This window comes from Salminus brasiliensis, chromosome 10 (genome assembly GCF_030463535.1).
Source record: "Salminus brasiliensis chromosome 10, fSalBra1.hap2, whole genome shotgun sequence".
Lineage (NCBI taxonomy): Eukaryota > Metazoa > Chordata > Actinopteri > Characiformes > Bryconidae > Salminus > Salminus brasiliensis.
In genome coordinates, this window is record NC_132887.1 from 7,811,496 (window position 1) to 7,830,683 (window position 19,188).

Sequence of the window (19,188 nt, forward strand, 5' to 3'; positions counted from 1 at the left end):
ATAACAATAATAATATGTCTAATAATAATAATAATAAATAACAATAATAATAATAATAATACTTCTACTACTACTACTACTAATAATAATAATAATAACAAATAATAATAATAATATAATAATAATAATAATAATAAATAATACTTATAATAAATAATAATAATACTTCTGCTAATAATAATAATAATAAATAATAACAATAATAATAATAATAATAATAATACTTCTGCTAATAATAATAATAAATAATAATAATAATAACAATAATAATAATAAATAATAACAACAACAATAATAATAATAATAATAATAATAACAATAATAATAATAATAATAAATTTGCCCCTAAGTTTGTCCTACATATATTCTATAAAATAAAAACTGTATTTTTAATAGATGCTGGTCTGAAGCTCAGATTGAAAACAGGAGCACCGGCTAACTCCCCTGCTAGCTAACAGGCTAACAGGCTAACAGGCTAACAGGCTTGCTAACGAAGCTTTCCGCCCTGTAAAACCTCTCCAAGTCGCTCCACTATTTTATCCTTCGTCCGTGTCGTTTATTCGGTCCTCTCCAGACTGAAGCCTCGCTCTGTAGTTTAATGTCAGTACCTTAATCAGAAATAATCGCTGCTGTTGTCTTCCTGCACTGCTGTTTGTTTTGGGGTCTTTCTGCGGGCTGTCCGCGATAACGCCTGCACCGCCGTGCCCGGGCTGCCTCGGCTGAGCTGCACGGACCGAACCGGACTGAAACGTGAACAGCTGACTGTTGTAGACGTGCTGTATTTCAGTGTTGTTAACAGTGCTGTTGTGCTTTTAATGAGAGATTTAAATGCCATTTGAATGAATCAGGAGATGATAGGGGCTTCTCTCCGAGCCACGTGTGTGTGTGTGTGTGTGTGTTTGAGCCTGAGGTTCAGTAGGTGAACTTTGGCTGGGGCTCAGGTTCACACTGACAGCTCGTTCTGACAGTAGGAGAAGTGTGCTGATTAAACCTTTCGTATCCAAAGTGGTGACTGATTTATTTAACCCCCACACACTCCTGATTCCTAATCCTGCTGCTGGGGTAGAGTTAGGACTGCACTGCACAGGTCAGTGGTTTCCTTTTCTAACCCATCTCAATCTACTCACTGTCCAGCTGTGCAGATGATCACCACTGCCAATAGGAAAGGATAATGCAGTGGTGCTGCAGTATTGCCTTGTGTGGATTTGTGTGAACAGGCCTTATCTGTAGACATAGGCAATGTCCCTCATTTGGGTTTCAGACTGATACCAGTACCAGTGCTGTCAAAAGGTGTCTTGCAAACATATGAAGAACACCAGCCTTTCAGCTGTGTTAAAGACACTGCCATCTCTGCCAGCATCTACCTGTCCCCTATTGAAAGGCTTTCGAATGTAATTCAATGTCAATTCAATTTTGTTAAATGAAATTCAATTTTTGTTCCTGTAAAATCAGTAAATATTTGGGTTCTTGACTCTGAATGGAATCAATTCCTCACAGCACTGCTCCAAAATCTAGTAGAAAGATTTCTTTCTTCCCTGGACCAGTAGAGACAGTTACTCAGACAAAAGCAGGATCAACTCTCTTTAATACGATTATTATAATGATTTTGGAAGAAACAATGAATAAGCAGGTGTCCCAATACTTTTGTCCATTTAGTGTGGCTAAAGGGGACCGATGAGGGACGTTTGTGGAACAACGAAATATGACCAAGAGCAGATATAACCTCCTGCTAAAGGCAACAGATCAAGTGAGTGTTTGGGAAACTAAATCAGATCAGAAATCAGATAATTCTGACCAAAATGACTGTAAAATCTAGAGTAACGTTCATGTCTAGATCAGAAATTTAGAGGCAGTGGTGGCTCAGCGGTTCGAGCTCCGAGCTATTGTTGACAGGGTTGTGGGTTCGATACCCGGGCTCGGGAATTGAAGCTGCCACTGTTGGGCCCTTGAGCAAGGCCCTGAGCTTCACCGTCTCTGCTCCACGGACGCTGAAGTTGGCTGCCCACCAGTCTGTGTGTGTGTGTGTGTGTGTGTGCTCACTGCCCCTAGTTCACTAGAGAGTGTGTGTGTGTGTGTGTGTGTGTGTGTGTGTTCACTACCACAGATGGATCAAATGCAGAGGACACATTTTGCTGTGACGAATATTTACTGTTATTGAAAGGCCAACTTATAGAAATGACCAACTATATGAACATCAACAATTACATTGTCAATATTGGGTGCTTTTCAGTACCAAATCTATCCCTCCTCAGACAGAACAGGTGCCACAGTGGTCACCAACCATATCTAGCTTCCTGCAGCTTTCTCCTCCAACCCATATCTTGCATATGTCAGTCAGCTGACCAAGCACTGCAATCAAAGCTGCAAATTATCATACCAGATAATATGTCTGAGCAATGTCCCAGAAGTATCAGAAGTGCAGCGATTACTTTCTTGCTTTCACATTACAGTACAGTAGTAGAGTAGAACGTGGTTTAGAGCTGGGCGATATGATAAAAATATTATATCACTATATTTAAATACATTTTTCACTATACATCATAATCACAATCATAGACTAAATACTCCAGTAGCGGCAGATTCTGAATAGCTACTATTCAGATGCTCTCCCGTACTGAATACAGAGATTTATATTCATTTTTTATCTGCTGCTCTTCATCTATTTAAACCAGTCTTATTACACTGTCTGTAATAAAAGCCGCAGCTGATCAGTGTTCTTTAAGCACGGACGAGATCCTCGATATACCTAGAAAAGCATATTGTCACAATACGATAAAATACCATCATATTGCCCAGCTCTGGTGTGGTTGATGATTTTAGAATATGCCTACTAGCGAGGACGTCCCTCCACATTTGCATATTCTAGCTTAAAAGCTTTTAGTTGAAGCGTTTAACAGACATCATGGTAACTATTAGCTGTAACGTTATCCGGCCGGCCTACACTAATGTCCTGCAGTGCTGGAGTGAAATATAGCATTATTGTTTTGTCTGTTCGTTGCAGTCGTTTAGCAAAGGTACGCATCCACATCAAAGCTTATAAATACGACCGGCTAGCTAAGTTTAGCCGGCCCCTCCCTAATCTGCGTATTTGCATGTCGGTTGTTACTATGGCAACCAAAGTGGATGTGTGAGCACCTGCAGTTTGGCCATACAAACCCAGGGTTACTCACACATTGGCCAGAAGGCTCCCTCAGTTTAACATCTAATTTCACAGTCTCAGGTCACACTTTCAAACGTCACTCATGCGGTCTCGCCAACTGCTAGTTCCTCTCGAAATGACAGACGACTCTGAATACTGATAAAGTTTCCCGCATCTGCAGCTCCAGCTCCAGCTCCAGCTCCAGCCTCCACTGAATTAATAACACTGGACTGAGAATGGTGGCCTTCTGACAGAGTGAGGGAGACAGCGCTCTCCATGAGTGCTTCAGATCAGGGCACATGGGCCAGTATTTATACACTGTGATGTGCAAATGCACACACACACACACCCTGTAGAGACCCTATATAGAATAGGACTCTCTGGAGCAGAAAAACATTACCTGAACCTATTGGCACCATACCTCCTAATGTCAGGTGTGGGCTAGAGGGGTATAAAGCCCCACAGCTCAATGCTGTGGATAAACTGTGTTCTCTGGAATGATGGATGGTGCTCCATTCAGTACTTCTGGGGTGAGTTGGGAAGTTGGGGATGATGAGGTGAATGATGGTGATGATCACTCAACATCCTGATCTCACTAACACTTTTTAATGCTGAATGCAATCAGATCCTCACAGCAATGTTCTTCCAAAATCTAGTAGAAAGCCTTCTTCCCTGGGCCAGTAGAGACAGTTACTCTAACAAAAGTAGGATTAACTATTTTTAATGCTTTTGGAAGAAACAATGAATAAGCAGGTGTCCCAATACTTTTGTCAATATAGTGTAGCAGCAAGCTATAACAGAGCAGCTGTAACCCCCTGCTAAATGCACCAAATCAAGCAGAACTGAAGGAAAGTGAGTGCTCAGTAAACTAAATCCGAACAGAAATCAGACAATTCTAAGAAAAAAAGACTGTAAAATCTAGAGTAACCTTCATGTCTATAGCCTCCTTTCACCTTGTTCTTTAATGGTCAGGACCCCACAGGACTGACCACCACAGAGCAGGTAGTATTTGGGTGGTGGGTCATTCTCAGCTCTGCTGAGGCGGTGGTGTGTTAGTAGTGTGTGTTGTGCCAGTGGTACGAGTGGATCGGACACAGCAGTGCTGCTGGAGTGTTTAAACACTGGGTCCACTCACTGTGCCCTCTGTTAGACACCCTTACCTAGTTGGTCCACCTTGTAGATGGAAAGTCATAGACAGAAGCTCATCATCTGTTGCTGCACAGTTTGTGTTGGTCCTCTATTCTTTCATCAGTGCTCACAGGACGCTGGGTATTTCTGGTTGGTGGACTGTTCTCAGTCCAGCAGTGACACTGAGGTGTTTAAACACTCCAGCAGCACTGCTGTGTCTGATCCACTAGTACCATTAGCGCAACACACACTACTAACAGACCACCACCATGTCAGTCAGTGTCACTGCAGTGCTGAGAATGACTGACCCACCACCCAGATAAAAGCTGCTTTGTGGTGGTCAGTCCTGTGGGCTCCTGACTATTAAAAACTAGGGTGAAAGGAGGCTAACCGAGTATGCAGAAAAACAGATGGATACAGTCTGTAACTATAGAACTACACAGTGCTCCGGTATGGTGAGTGGAGCTGATATAATGGTCAGTTAACAAAGATTTGATGAATATTTAAGAGAAACTTGCAAACCTGCCTGAATTCCAAAAGTATCTGTTTTAATGGCCACAGGAACTCTGACAATTACAGACTTTTGCTGTGTGTTTGTATGTAATGGCACTCATTCCTATGTAAAAAATGAATATTGTATATATAATATACAATCCTCCAGCCAGGCCCAGCTCACTTATATCTCACTCCAGGAAATCAAATTTGGTCACTTGTAATCTGAACACTCAGTTTTGCTGTGCAGAGTAAGCAAAGTCTAAATGTCTCAGACTACTTAAACACTCCACTGTACACTGTAAAAAATTAGCCTAATTTATGAGTTATTTTGAGGCACTGAGATGAAATCTAAATGACCTTACTCGCAAAAACATCTGGCCACTAGATTTCACCCTGCCAACAAGATTCTCTGTGTTTCCTGAACAAGCAATTCTGTGTTACACAGCATGTCTGGTTGATCAATCATTTGCACATGCGTACTAAGGCACATGGAGGGGCACTACAGGGCTTCTCAGTCTTGCACAGCAGAGGCTCTGAACAGCGCTCTCACATGCATTTCTAGAAACTTTCCCATTGGCTCGTGGCATCATCATTTGCATATTGGGTGTGTCTCTGCATCCCTTCAGTCACTGTCAGAGTGTAGTCATTGCCCGTAGGCTACATTCCTTTGGGTATACAGGTTTGTTAACTGCCTGGCCTCAGTTTTAAAGGCTGTAAGAGCTGTAAGACTTTTGTGTTACCACGGATCATACTGTCAATTTCTTTGACAGATAATTAAAACCAAAAGGACCTTTAAGACATATTTTGTAATTATTCTAAGCAAACAAATCTTCTTGGGAACAACGACCAGTGCAGTTGTTGCGATAACAAAAAAATCATAGTGCATCATCACCAGTAGAAGCCAGTCATAAATAGTTATACTAGTAACGGTTTCCATGTGGTGTGTTTTTTTGGTCCAGAAATCAAAAGTTGAGTTTAAGCATCTTGTTTAAATGTGAAATCGCTCTGAAATGTGAATTTAAACACCAATTAAAAGCTGTCTGGTTGAACTTAGCACGGGTTTCTGCATTGTGGCCATATGCATTTTTTTTTATAGCTCTGACACTTTTCAAATGTGCAGCTACTCAATCAAGCTTATTATATCTTATTTGGGATAAGAAATAAAAAAGTATAACCTATTAAAAGTGGAACACTATAATCTATTGAGTATTTAAGTGTTGGTATCAGTGCATCCCTACTATCGATCACGATTGAGACAGTATACAGGCTCTAAGCATACAGTAAGATCTCATGGAGTAATCACAGCATCACTCCTCAACCCAAGCTCACTTTACAGATCAATTATGCCGGTTTTCTAGTATCTTACAGCCAAAGCAACTTGCTTCATGTAGCAATGCAAATAGTATTCCCTCCCTATTATGGCAATTTGGCTTTTGTAGTAAAGCCTAGATGTTAGATAACCATGGGCATATCATTGCATTATTCTGCCCTGTTTTTGTTCCCCCCTTTTTTCTAAACCCACGTAATCAACATGACATCTTTATTCGTACAAGATGATTGACCACGCATGGCTGTCTGCTCTAAAAGGCCGTCATGCACCTTTTCGCAGCGTTTTACAGCCTCTTCTCTATAAGAAACAGAAGGATTTGCATGGCATGTTAAAATCCCAGGCATGGATAAGGATTGCCTTCTCCAATTTGCAATGCTTGCTATTCTCCCTCTTGGTTTAGGCCTGTTCTAAATGAACACATTAGGAAATGTATGTAACACATCTAATTTTAAAGGCTGAGTACAAATGTCAAACCTTTTTTACTGCTAGAATGGTTAACGAAAACGGTTAAAGCCAGTCGGTCCAAATGATTTGAGCGTTCTGCGGACTGTGCACAAAATAGAAGTGATGATTAGAAAATCAAGGCTGTCCCATAGCTGACGGCCAAGCTTTCACAGCGTCTTAGGACTGCTGGGAGATTTGAGCAGATTAGCACACTACTATTCACATGCATAGCCTACATGCAAGGGATTGAATTAATGAAGGATTTTCTTGGCTGTTGTCAATCACATGGTGCCGCCTTGAAATAATCACCTCTGGTGCAATAGGCACATGTCCAACGCGGAGCACAATTAATGCTATTTCTAACCTATTGAAAACATTTCCTACATGAGGATGGCTTCGAGTGTGCGCTCTTTTTGAAAACTGCAATTCAGGCCTACTTCCTCCATTGCGGCTTCAAATCACAGCACTGCATGTTTCGTCTTCTCTCTTCCGAACCGTTTTTTATGCTGGATGTGCAGAACGGCATTTTTTTAGTCCATTTCAGCATCTCCGATTGCAGTTACGGCCCACTTTTCGAGTGTCAAGCAGCCAGATCCGCAGCCATGGAGGCCTTATGTATGAGAAAAGTGCAAAGGGTTCTTTAAGCAGTGCCATAGAAGAAAAAAAACATGGGCCTCATTCACTACATTCTTCCGAAGGGTTTTCTTAAACTAGTTCTTGAGAAAAGTCCTGACAAAAAGTCTTGATCAGATTCATGAGGTGTTTTTAAAGTGCACAATTGCTCTCAGCTCTGCTCTTATTATGATGAATCCCATTGTGCTCAGAAATTGAACCAATCCCAAATAAGAAAACACTGCTGAATGTCAGAATCAGATGTGGGTTTTAGAAGAAATGTCTTATTAAGAACGTTTGGTAAAAGAGGCCCAATGTTTGGAGAACAGATCTGTGAGTGTGAAGAACCTTAAAATCCTTAAATCAAGTGATGGTTCTTTAAACCTTTAAAAGGTTCTTCATACTCACACATTTCCTTTATTTGCACAGCTGTACAGATGTTCATTTTCTGTAAATGTTTATATAATTATATCTGTACATAAAAGGTTTATTTGTTTTTTTTGTTGTTATTTTGTTGTTTTTGATTTATTTTGCAGCTCTTTATTACCTTAATACTTTTTTACTTTATTACTTTAATACTTCAAAGGCAATTTAATATTAAATAATACCCACATTTTATATCAAACAGTTCAAACAATCTCAGCTCTGTAACACCACATGTAACCTAGAGCTCTCAGTGAAGACATACTCCGACCCAAAACCTGAAATATTATAAAAGTCAGATTAAAACAATTCTTCATATTTCCAGTGAAAACATACCTTTACTATTGTTTGATGCTTGAAATGGATTTACCAGAGTCTTAGAGTCACCAGAGTAGTGGAATGTATATATAAAGCAGTTTATAAAAGGAATCGAATTTGATACATCTGCACGTTTGCCGACTCCAGAGGGTTTGAACATGACACGAAATCAGCCGCTGTCTACTACCAATCTTTACATGCAAACTTTTCCAGAATCGCTACAGTGTTGGAAAGCATAATATCGCAATACTTTGATACTATTAATTTTTTCTAACACCCCCTACTCTGCATCTCTGTTTCTCCATTAGGACATGGCTGAGGTAGTGAGTGTTGTGGTCGTGGGCTCCTGTATGACTGATCTGGTCAGGTAAGTGCATCCAATGATTTTAATTCACAAAAGCATTCCTACATTAAACCTCCTGATGAAAGCCAAAGCCAATGCTTGCATTTGCTTCAGTGTATAAATGCATTACCATTAACCAAAGTCAAGCTAACGTAAATGGGCAATATTAGTGTACACCGCATGTGACACACATTGAGGAGCAAACTCATAGCCATGCTTATGGAACATGTTTATTTACGACGCAGACACTGTAGTGTTGAAATAACTGGAGGAACTGGAGGGTCTTTCCAGTAGGAGCTAAATGCAACCCACCATAAGCAAATAGCGGAACTGCTTTGAGCCTGTTTAAGTTATTATTGTTGCTCCAGAGGTGTGAATCACTACGCACTGGTCACATCGGCTGCTGGTGCAACTTTTTCCTTTGTCAAGTGTCCTCAACTTCTATTGGCTATAGCAGCTCTCTGTAACTACAGCACAGTTTTATTGATTTCTCAGCGCTCCGATAGTTAGAAAATGACAAATTTCATAAATATTGCAGAAATGTGGCATAAACGTTGCATCAGACATGAAGAAATGCAAGGCTTTGTATTAAAATAGCTTGTATTTTAGGTGCAAATAGGTAGATTAGGCAGAACTAATTGTGATAATATGCTGTACTGTTTTAGGATAAATCCACCTCTTGTGTCCAATGCTCTGATTTCATGTGACCAAAACAACTGCAATGTGGTGCATGCATGGGTGAAAGTGAAAGGCGGGCTTGGTTGGATTTAAATCCAGAGATTTGTAAAAGTTGCACCAGCGGTGGGTTTTTATGTACCTCTCGGAAGCAGTTATGGCGACTGTTTTTACTGTTGCCATAATCACTGTTATCATCAATGCAGATGAATAAACCAGTTCCAAAAGAGACCAACAGCCATGCATTTCCAAGCTGTGACACTACCTCCACCAGGCCTGTCACGCTCATTACGCTATGGACTTATCATACAATATATGGACATGACCTTGAACATTTTGGCTGACCTTGAAGTTGCCCATTGTGTTTACTTGCATGAATTTAGCTCTGTGAGCAAACAATGACATCTATTCCATCCATACACACAGAGCAGGCTGCGGGCTGTGTAACGGATTGCCCCGCCCTCCCCACAGCTCAGCACACATGTGAAACACAGATTAACCGGCAAAGTTTAACTCTAATAGTGTGGAATACAGTCCATAATAGTGTGAAGGAGCCGGTATGTCAACTTGGTTTAAAAACAGAGGTTTATATTATTGATGTTTAATTTATTTACAAGATGTATGTCACAATTCCAGTGTCTAAAGGTGTAATTGCACTATTGTGCTATTATATTATTATTATTACATTATCAGCATAAAATGTTATGGGACAATATATTGTCCAAAAATAAAAATAGTTAGCGTCAGGCCTAACCTCCACCAATTTTCACAGATTCAGTAGTTTTCTACCTTCTTGTGTTCATAGGTTATGCTGTAGTACAGAAGGGGTGTGTGGAAGTCAATGGAAAATATTTATCATTATCATATATATATATATATATATATATATATATATATATATATATATATATATATATATATATATGGACAAAGGTATTGAGACACCTGCTCACTCACTGTTTCTTCAGCATCAAGGTTATTAAAAAGAGTTATTAAAAACACAGTTGCTCCACTGCTCCACAGCTCAATGCAGGGGGCTTATACCCTTCCAGCCCACGTCTGGCATCTGGCATTAAGCATGGTGCCAATAGGTTCATGTTTATCTGCTCCAGATAGTCCTATTCTATTGGCAATACTTCTCTGCAGGGACTAGACAAGCTGTGTATGTGTGCATCTGTGTCAGCAGTGAATGCTGGACTTAAAGTAGCTGAATGCATTCATTAGAAGTGGTGTCCACAAACATTTGGACATATAGTTGCGTATTTGTTTAGGAACCCATAAGAGCATCTGGTTGATCATACTGACCCTGTGTGTAGTTTGTAGGTGTTTGTGTACTGCCAGCACATTTGGTACTCCACACAACAACGCAGTCTGAACTGATTGTGGTCGTGTCATTTCAGCTGCAGGTCGGGACAGGTACAGAGAAATGACTGTGGAAATGTTAGAGTTAGAGTTAAATGGCTGAGAGAGGGTTTTTTTTCTGCAGTTTTCCTTGTATGCAGATTAGGCTGTGTGAAGCACATTTAATCAGAGACTAGCACCTCTCAGCCAGCGCTTTGAAAAGATCTTAAGTGCTTGCCCACACAGAAGAGAAATAGCAGGGGATTCGATCCTTTAAGAACTGCACTGCTCACTCTTCACTGTTAATCTTTCAGTGGCGGCGTAAATCAGCCTTTCTTTCTGGCTGTGTCGTATTGTGAGATTCACAGGAGCAATTCCAGAAGTGTGCGTTGTTAAACACATATGGCCTCGTTTGTGTTCTACTTTCTCGACTTCCTCTCGCTCCCCCCCTTCTTTTACTCATTAAAAATTCAGCCATCAACTTTGCCCTTTGAAAAACAGAGACCGCATCAATTAGGCAACAGCACTAACGGGAAAAGTCTATGTTTGTATGTGTGTTTTTCTTTCTTTATTTTTTTTTTTGATGGGTGCTTGAAACACACTCCTAGCCCATCAAAGTGCTATGCATGACTTTGAAGTATGAAATCCAGTTTTCTCCCTGGCTGCTGTGTGTGTGTGTGTGCGGGTGTGTTTTTTGTCGGTCTGTGTGTGGTGTACTTCTGCGTCTGGGTGACAGAAAGACAGAAACAGCCCCTCGCGTCTCCTGTTGAATTTCGGCGTGACCGTGCTGAAGCCAGAGAGTGCCACCTGCTGATCGTCTGAGCATTTGATAGCAGCTCAGCCACACAGGCTAACTCGAATGGAGCACTGTATCTATGGCAAAGTCATTTTCTGCTGTTATGGGAGCTGGTAGGGGAGCCGATATCCAACGTTTGCCATGTGCCTGGAAGCAGATGTCAATGCCAGTACATCAATAATTGCAGAAATAGTAGAATTTTAAATAAATCTATCTGGATTAAGAAGATATGGGTTCAGTCCTCGCTCTACACTTTTAAACATAAGTGATACCCTATTAGAACCGCTTCTGGTTCCATAAATAATGTTGCTTGTAATGGAAATGTGTGAGTATGAAGCTTCCTTGCCACACTGATGCATCTATATTACAAACATGGTTCTCTATGTCGATGATTACCAGCCCTGATCCCGGTGAACCCCCTGCCTGGCACATGTTAGTGCTTACCACACTCCCAACCCACCTCATCCAGCCAATCAACGAATTAATAAGCCCATCCTGAGTTGACAGTTGAGTTGGAGCAGGAAACCACTAAAATGTATTTGGCAGAGGGTCCACCAGGTCCAGGGTTAGGAGCCACTGCTTTATGGAACCAACAGTGATTCTTCTATGGCATCGCTCAGTGGTTCTCCAAACCATTTGTACCAGTTGTAGCACCTTTATCTTTAAGAATGTGATCTCCTGGTGTCTGTGTGGATTTCCTCTGTTTACCCTGGCTTCTTCCCACCTCCCAAAAACATGCATGGTAGATAAACTGGCTATAAACTGTGCTATATAGCCCCAAGGTGTGGGTGTGTGAGTGAATGGGGGAGTATGTGGTACCCTGTGATAGACTGGATCCTGGATTGTCCAGGGGGTATATTTCTGCCTTTTGCCTAATGATTCTGGGTAGGCCCCAGACCCACTGCGCTCCTGATTAGGAAGAAGCAAATAAGAAGATGGATGGTTGGATGAAATACAATGTCACAAAAAATATCACAATTTTACTTTTTTACATAATTCGAATCTGGCCATTGTTCTTCACATCAAGTTGAAATTTCATGATGAATGGACCAACAGAAATGCCCCAAAATTACTTGGAATGAAATCTTTTAACATTGACTTCCATTGAAAGTCAAGATGTTTTTTTCCTTCTCCTGTAAAGTTGCCGTTTGTTGCATTTCCTTGAATTCAGGAAGTACCTGATGAGATATTGGTTTGAAATATCAGTTGATATCATAGAGCATCCCTATTATTAGATCTTTCCAGAATAATATGACCATGACTTCATCATTGAGCCATTACAGTTATGCGCTCAGGTGCTGGAAAGGTGTGTAATGGAGATCCTACCTCTCACTCTGGCCTTTAAAGGATCTTCAAATCAAATCAATACTAGTGTAGGAAAACATGCTCCATAACAGGTACCGCAACACACGCTGATATCTTCCATTCTCGTGCTCGATTACTTGGAAACAAATCGTTCAGCTAAAAAACATGAGTCAGCCCCTTACACCCCCCCCCCCCCCCCCCCCAAACACCCGCTAAAGGTTTTCTTTGAAAGTAGATGCTTTGTTGTGTGTGGGCCTGTGGGTTAAAGCGTTCTTCAGCCCTCTCGCTCACACTGCGTCAGTGGTTTTCTCCCCCAGTCTTTGTGGAAAGGAAAACAGCCAGAAAAGGCAGAAGGATGTAAACAGCAACCTACTGCAGGGCTCACGTCAGAATAACACCTGTTGTGGTTCCTGGGAAGAGTCACACAGAACTGTGTCAGAGTTCACGACGTGACTGATTGATTGAGCGTTCAGACGCTCTACAAACAATCAGACAATAGATTGTGTGTGTGTGTGTGTGTGTGTGTGTGTGTGTGTGTGTGTGTGTTTGTGCGATGATGCAGGTGTGGTTAGTCTGGCTTTTGCCTGACTCCAGACTCTGACTCACTCACACCTCATTAGATTTAAAGCTCTATCAAGTGACAGAAGTCAGTGAATCGGTGGTGCTCCTGTATAGTCACACACGCTGCTTACACAACGGTCGCGGAGGCTCTGTCTGCGCCAGCCAGATTACAGTGTTATCAGTGGAACTGAAGTACAGTCAGATTGTTTGGGGATGCTGTGTTGACGCGACTGAGACGAATTACATTAAGGCTGCTGTCAATGGTTGATAGTGCTAGTAATGCCATTGATAGTTTTGTCGTCAGCCTCTTTGCCTTTTTACTTTAATGAAGCATAACAACAAGTGTCTGTGTGTTCTAGATATCGGGCTAAAAGCTTTTAAATGATGGGCTTTCAGGATTACAAACTGCACAATTGGCCAGTGGTCAAGTCATTAAAATACTTACTTAATCACATGGTCATTTGTGTCTTTAACTGTGATGATTTTTTTTTGGCCTCTAAAGAAATATGAAATTTTTGCATTTAGAAAGCAGTGCATGTGTGCATTTGAAGGAGAGGGCTACTGTCACTCAGAGCAGTCAGTCATAGCAAGTTGCAACACATGAGCTGCTGGGCTTCAGCACTGATAATTATACAGATACTTCACAAAGTGTTCATTTTCAGTTTTCAGAAAGATCATAATTTATCACACTGACATCCAAACTAGAGGAAGATTTACTGTTACACATGTTTGACATTTTAGTATCTTTGTATCCATTTTGTTGGGGTGATATATTCTTCCTTATAAAAACATAAAAAAACCCAAATATATCAGAAAAAAGAAAAACAAAAAAACAAAACAAATGATGTGCCTTAGGTGCCAAAGACCCTGTTGCTGGTCCACCGGTTGACTTTCCTTAAAGCACCTTTTGTAGGTACTGATCACTGCATACCAGGAAAAACCCCACAAGACCTTCCTGATGTTTTGGAGATGTTCTGACCCAGTCAGTCGTCCAGCCATTACAATTTGGCTCTTGTCAAATTGTCTCAGATTCTTATGATTGGCCCTTTCTCCTGATTTTCACACCTTTAATCACTGTTTTTCACAATGCCTCTCAGTGCTGCTAATATTAAGGCTGATCTGTGTCTAGAATTGCAGGTACATTTCTACTTAAAAACAGAATTTAAAATTGTGTTTTTAACACGTTTTATCAAAAAACACTCTAAAGATTTGCTCAATATCACAATAACAGATCAGACACATTTTTAGTATACTGTTGGTGTATCCTCAACATTTTATACAAAGTAATGAGAGAAGAAATGTGCCATAACTCTCTGCCTTTCATGTTTCCTGCCAGAGGAAGTGACATCACTGGGTGCAGAACTGTTTGCTGATTTTAATGCAGTTTTAGTCAATAAATATGAAAATATTTTTACATTTCTGAAATGTTACATATGAACATATGAACATATTCTATATATTTTTTCCTCTGAGTGCGTTGTTTGCCCGGTAACGATGCTTCGGCGGCAGTTCGGAAAAATAGGCGATGGCTCACTGTGCACGTATTGGAGGAGGCGTGTATTGTTTTTCACCCTGCCAATGGTGAGAGCATTGCAGGTGATGGGGGGAGAATATGTAAGGTTGGGTAACTGGTGATCCAAACTGGGGAGAAAATGTGGGGAAAAATCTGAAATAAAGCTTCTAATAACAAACAAACAACAACAAAAGTTCTGTTAGTTAGTTATGATCCAACACCTGGTTTAATACATTTGTGTTGCTTTTTAATATATTATGTTTTAATGTAATCTGGGATTAAATAATCTGTTTAGGATTGTATATAAATCTGCATATGAATCTATAACCCTACAGAAATAAATTCTTGCTGTCACGGCAACAAAAAAAAAAAATCTCTATAACAGCAACTTTGCAAGAAAAAAAAATTCTTCCTAACTTTTAATGGAAGTCAATGTGAAAAGATTTGGTTGCATTGGGGAATATCTATTGGCCATTAGAAAAGTATAATATAATGTAAAAAAAAAACCCTACCAGATTCACAGAATTAAAAAAAATAAATAAATAATAATAATAATTAACTAAATTCATTAAAAACAGCAAAAATGGAGATACAAGTTTTTTTCAAGACGGCATCAATACATGTTATATATTATGTAAACATGTTTAAGAAACTAAAAACTAAATAGAGGCGATTAGTAACTTCTCAGTTGGGCTGTTTGTGTGCTCTTATTTGTTTCGCACAGCTTATTTGAAAATACGTGGTTGGACAAACCAGCTCATCAGCACAGCAGTGCGAGATCAACATTCATCCTGATTCCTGGAAACTGAGCAAATAGTATCTTTATTCATCTAAATTGGCTTACTGTAAAAGCCCCTCTTTGAACCTCACAAACAACACGTGCTCAAAAGTCAGGCCGAGAAAAACAACTTCAGCGGCATGCTCTGCCATCAACAGAAACACTTGCGGACTTGGCCTCCAGCCAGGCCGTAACTTTCTGAGCTGGAGAGGGTTTTTTTCTCCTTCTTCAATAGAATGAGTAATGACTGCTTGTTCTGCTCGGGTGAGAATCACACGGACCTCTCTCTCTGTAATGTCATGCGTCGCGGCAGTAAAGCAATTACCTTTCTCTGGAGTTCAGAGCCCAAGCCTTATATTTAGAAGGTTAGGGAATGGCAGGACATACTGTTTTCACTTATAAACAGCTCTTCAATCATTGTGTTCCAGTAAAAGCCCCCCAAACCACCCCAACACCCACCCACCTTCATCTCATTTCAGAATGTTGCGGCTAAACAGTAAAACTGCAGTGGAAGTCGGCTCTCTGCACCTTTTAGTCGGGGTAGTGGATGAATCAGGTGCTGTACTGAGTCAGTTGAATATGAATCATCAAAAATGAATCTAAAAACAAATTCATACACTTCATTAACTGGTTGGTCAATCGGACGTTTAGCAGTGGCCCTAAACAGCCATTTTCTGCTGTTATTTTGAACAAACAGCCTTTACCATCTCATTATACAGAATTTCACTAAACTATTATAAAGAATATTTATATTTGTATGTAAGCCCACACTTCTTAACTAACTACATGACTGCCATAACAACTAGCATTAGTTTCATAGGCCTTAACATAGAACCTTGTGGGATTCCAGAAACCATTTTGTTTTGCATTAGGATGCACAAGTGAATAGAAATAAGCTCAGTGCTTAGAACTGTGATTGGGTCATCAAAAAGCCCAAAGATCTCTTTTCAGATATCTCAAACATTCTAGCTTACTGTAATGAAGGACTTCTCAAACTTCGCAGTGGACGTTTTGACCTTCTCTTGACTTCTGATGCTCCACTGAGTCTGTGAGCACTCTCCTGCTGTATTGTTGAGGGATTAGTAGCGGGTAGATGGACATATGGACATTTATGAAAGATAAGATTATGTGCTGACAGTGAAAAAGATTTAAAAACCATGTGTATACAAAACTGTGTAAAGGTTTTAGGTGTAAAAATTAGAATAAAAAATCGTTTAAAAATGACTTGTCTGGACAGTAAAACACTGATATTAGAATAAACACTATTCTGGTGTTGGTTGGTGGTGGTTTTCCATCACTGTGTTCATTAAAACATCTCCAAAGTTCTCCTCTCTCATGGAGTCTAGTATTATTTAAAGTTCTCCTCATATCAACACCTGGTTTGGTGGTAAATCAGGGCTTAATGATGGTAAATTAGGTGAGCTGCTGGTGCTGCTGCTGCTGCTGCTGCTGATGGAGTTGAACACATCCACGCTGTGCTGGCTGGACCGGGGGGGGTGGGGGGGTTTGTCCAGGAGAAACATGAAACCAAGCTCTGTTCATCAGACTAGCTCACAAGATCTCACCTACGTTCTTCACAATGAGAGGTTCTTGCTCGTTTTTACTGGATTAATGTTCACCTGCATCTGTTCTAATAGGATCTGGAGTTTCTGCAGTAAAAACTCTGTTATTGCTGAGACTAGTGGTTTTAAATGAGGTGCATAGGACATGGGCCTAAAACATCTGCACAGTCATGTAGACAAACAGCTATCCTTATTGCTTAATTCCATGTTCTTGTTTTTGCTGATTTCTGATATCTGAGGTTTTCCACTGGTGTAAGTTTTAATTTGCAGCCATAAAGAAGCACAGTGAGTGATCGTAGATGATATCAGCTAGTTTATTGATGATGGTGCTGGTATCTTGAGATCAGAGAGAAAGCAGGTCCCTAAATCAGGGAGAGAGAAGGTCGTCCACTACATGCTCCTCGTCCCTCTGCCATGCAGGTACTGCGGAAGTAAGTGTAGAATATATAAATAAGATCAATCGGATGCAGACAGGTTAGTCAGGGTCGTAGTGTGGTTTGTGGGGGTTAGTTCAGTCTCTGTTGTTTAAAAGTCTGAAATCTTGTGGGATAAAGCTATTGCAGAACCGTGCAGTGACAGCACGGATGCTCCTGTATCTTCTGCCAGACAGCAACAGTGAAAACAGTCCATGTGAGGGAAGAATGAGGTTCTATACAATGCTGATGGCCTTACAAGTGCAGCTTGTGGTGTGAATGCCTGTGACAGAGGGGAGCGAGACCCCTATGATCTCTCTCTCTCTCTCTGATTCTGTGTGTATAGATGGGTTCCTTGAACACAATATTATCCCCCTCCTCAGCAGATGTGTTAAAGCATTTCCTGTGCAAACATCCTGTGTACGACCACCCAATTGAAAGATGTGTGCATGCAGTAGCTGCCAATACTGAGAAATATACTGTATATTAATAAAATGTAGAAACTGTTAATTTTTCTGCCTGGATTAGCAATAGCATTTAATCTAACATTGATGTCTATGAAGGTCACAGATTAAATGAATAAAATAATAAAATTATATTTTAGTGCAGAAGCATCTATATTTTAGCATCACCTAAAATCCTGCTCTTCTGAAGTTCAGTAGTTTTAAACATCTGTCAAATCTAAACAGCTGCCTGTTGCTATCTGCTATCTGTAGATGTCTTGCTGAATGTACTGTAATTGGGTATGCATGATGATCCCCCTCCTCCTTTGTGATCACTATGCAGTTACATGCTCATCGTTATCTGGTCATCTTTGTAAGTTCAATAGACTTACTTTTGGGCCACACATTCTGATGTTAACATGCAAGTTTCGCTGTGCAGTGACTGGACAGTCACCCGTACAAAGGCCTGATTTGAATCAGATTTACAAACACAGAGAATCCAATCTGTATGGAATTATGTTAGGAAAAGTTATGTCTCATGAAATATTCTGCCCCTGCCACTACAGAAAACCTGTCCTGCTGAAAAACTGAATTTGAACTGCCTGTTAACAAAGGGTGACCTATATCTGTGTCTGATCTGGACCACACAGGATGTAGGCTCATTTGGCACATACAGTGTTTGCCTTCTTACTAATTCCTTCTTTCTTCTTTTTGAATATTTGTCACATTTAAATGTTGCAGATCATCCAAATCATTTCATACAAAAGATCAAGACAACACACGTAAACTCACAGTGCAGCTTTCAGATGATAACTCCATTTAATGGAAGATTTATTCAAAACCTAAATCAACCAAAGAAAAATGTAATTGCCCAGTCAGTTTGCGACCCACACCATAAGAACATCATACCACCAGTCAAACATGGCGGTGGTGGTAGTGCGATGGTCTAGGGCTGCTTTGCTTCTGCAGAGCCCGGGCAGATTGCCATAATTGATAAAGACATCATCATGAAGACCATTCTGCTCACTATCAGAAAATCCTGAAGGAGAAGATGTGGGTCAGTTTGTGACCTACAGCTCAAGCGCAGTTGAGCACAGTTGGGCTTTTTGTTATGTTGAAGCACACAAGCAAGTCCACCTCTGAATGGTTCCAAAGAAGCAAAGGGGGGGTTTTGGAGTGGACAAGTCAAAGTTCTGAGTTCAGTCCCATGGGGATCCTGTGGCCAGATTTAAAAAATGAGCATTTCATAAAGCCTCCCTAAGTTCTACCAGGAGACTCTAATGAAGCATCACGTTTCTTCAGTTAATCACCAGCCATTATCTGTGTTGAAAAGACCTCTAGTTCATACCTTCATTCCTGCTTTCAGAAGTGACGCCACATCCTTGCCTTCACCATCGCCACTAGCTTGGTCCTGCCGGCTGCCTGGGAGGTTGGCTCGGTCTCTGGCTTCTGCCTTTACGTCCGGCAGGATCTGTGAGAGTCCAGATGTTGCAAGACTTGAGTTGATGACGAGGCCTACGCCAAAAACTTTATCTATCAGCGAATATTTTAACTAAATTGGTACTAATT

General features: G+C 40.5%; 2 protein-coding genes across 3 annotated transcripts in view; one reads left to right on the forward strand and one right to left on the reverse strand.

The window, feature by feature from the left end:
- The window catches only part of babam2 (BRISC and BRCA1 A complex member 2), a 116,576-nt gene extending 115,906 nt beyond the window's left edge, over positions 1–670 (reverse strand). Inside the window, exon 1 of one of the 2 annotated variants that reach the window (XM_072689105.1) lies at positions 609–670. The gene's annotated coding sequence lies outside the window, so the exon portion shown is untranslated. The remainder of the gene's footprint in view (positions 1–608) is intronic. The other variant, XM_072689106.1, reaches the window with a different exon arrangement.
- A 299-nt stretch (positions 671–969) lies between these two features.
- The window catches only part of rbks (ribokinase), a 45,878-nt gene continuing 27,659 nt past the window's right edge, over positions 970–19,188 (forward strand). The window contains exons 1-2 of the mRNA XM_072690278.1: positions 970–1,087; positions 8,198–8,256. Coding sequence (XP_072546379.1) covers positions 8,201–8,256 — 56 coding nt within the window. The 5' untranslated portion in view covers positions 970–1,087; positions 8,198–8,200. The remainder of the gene's footprint in view (positions 1,088–8,197; positions 8,257–19,188) is intronic.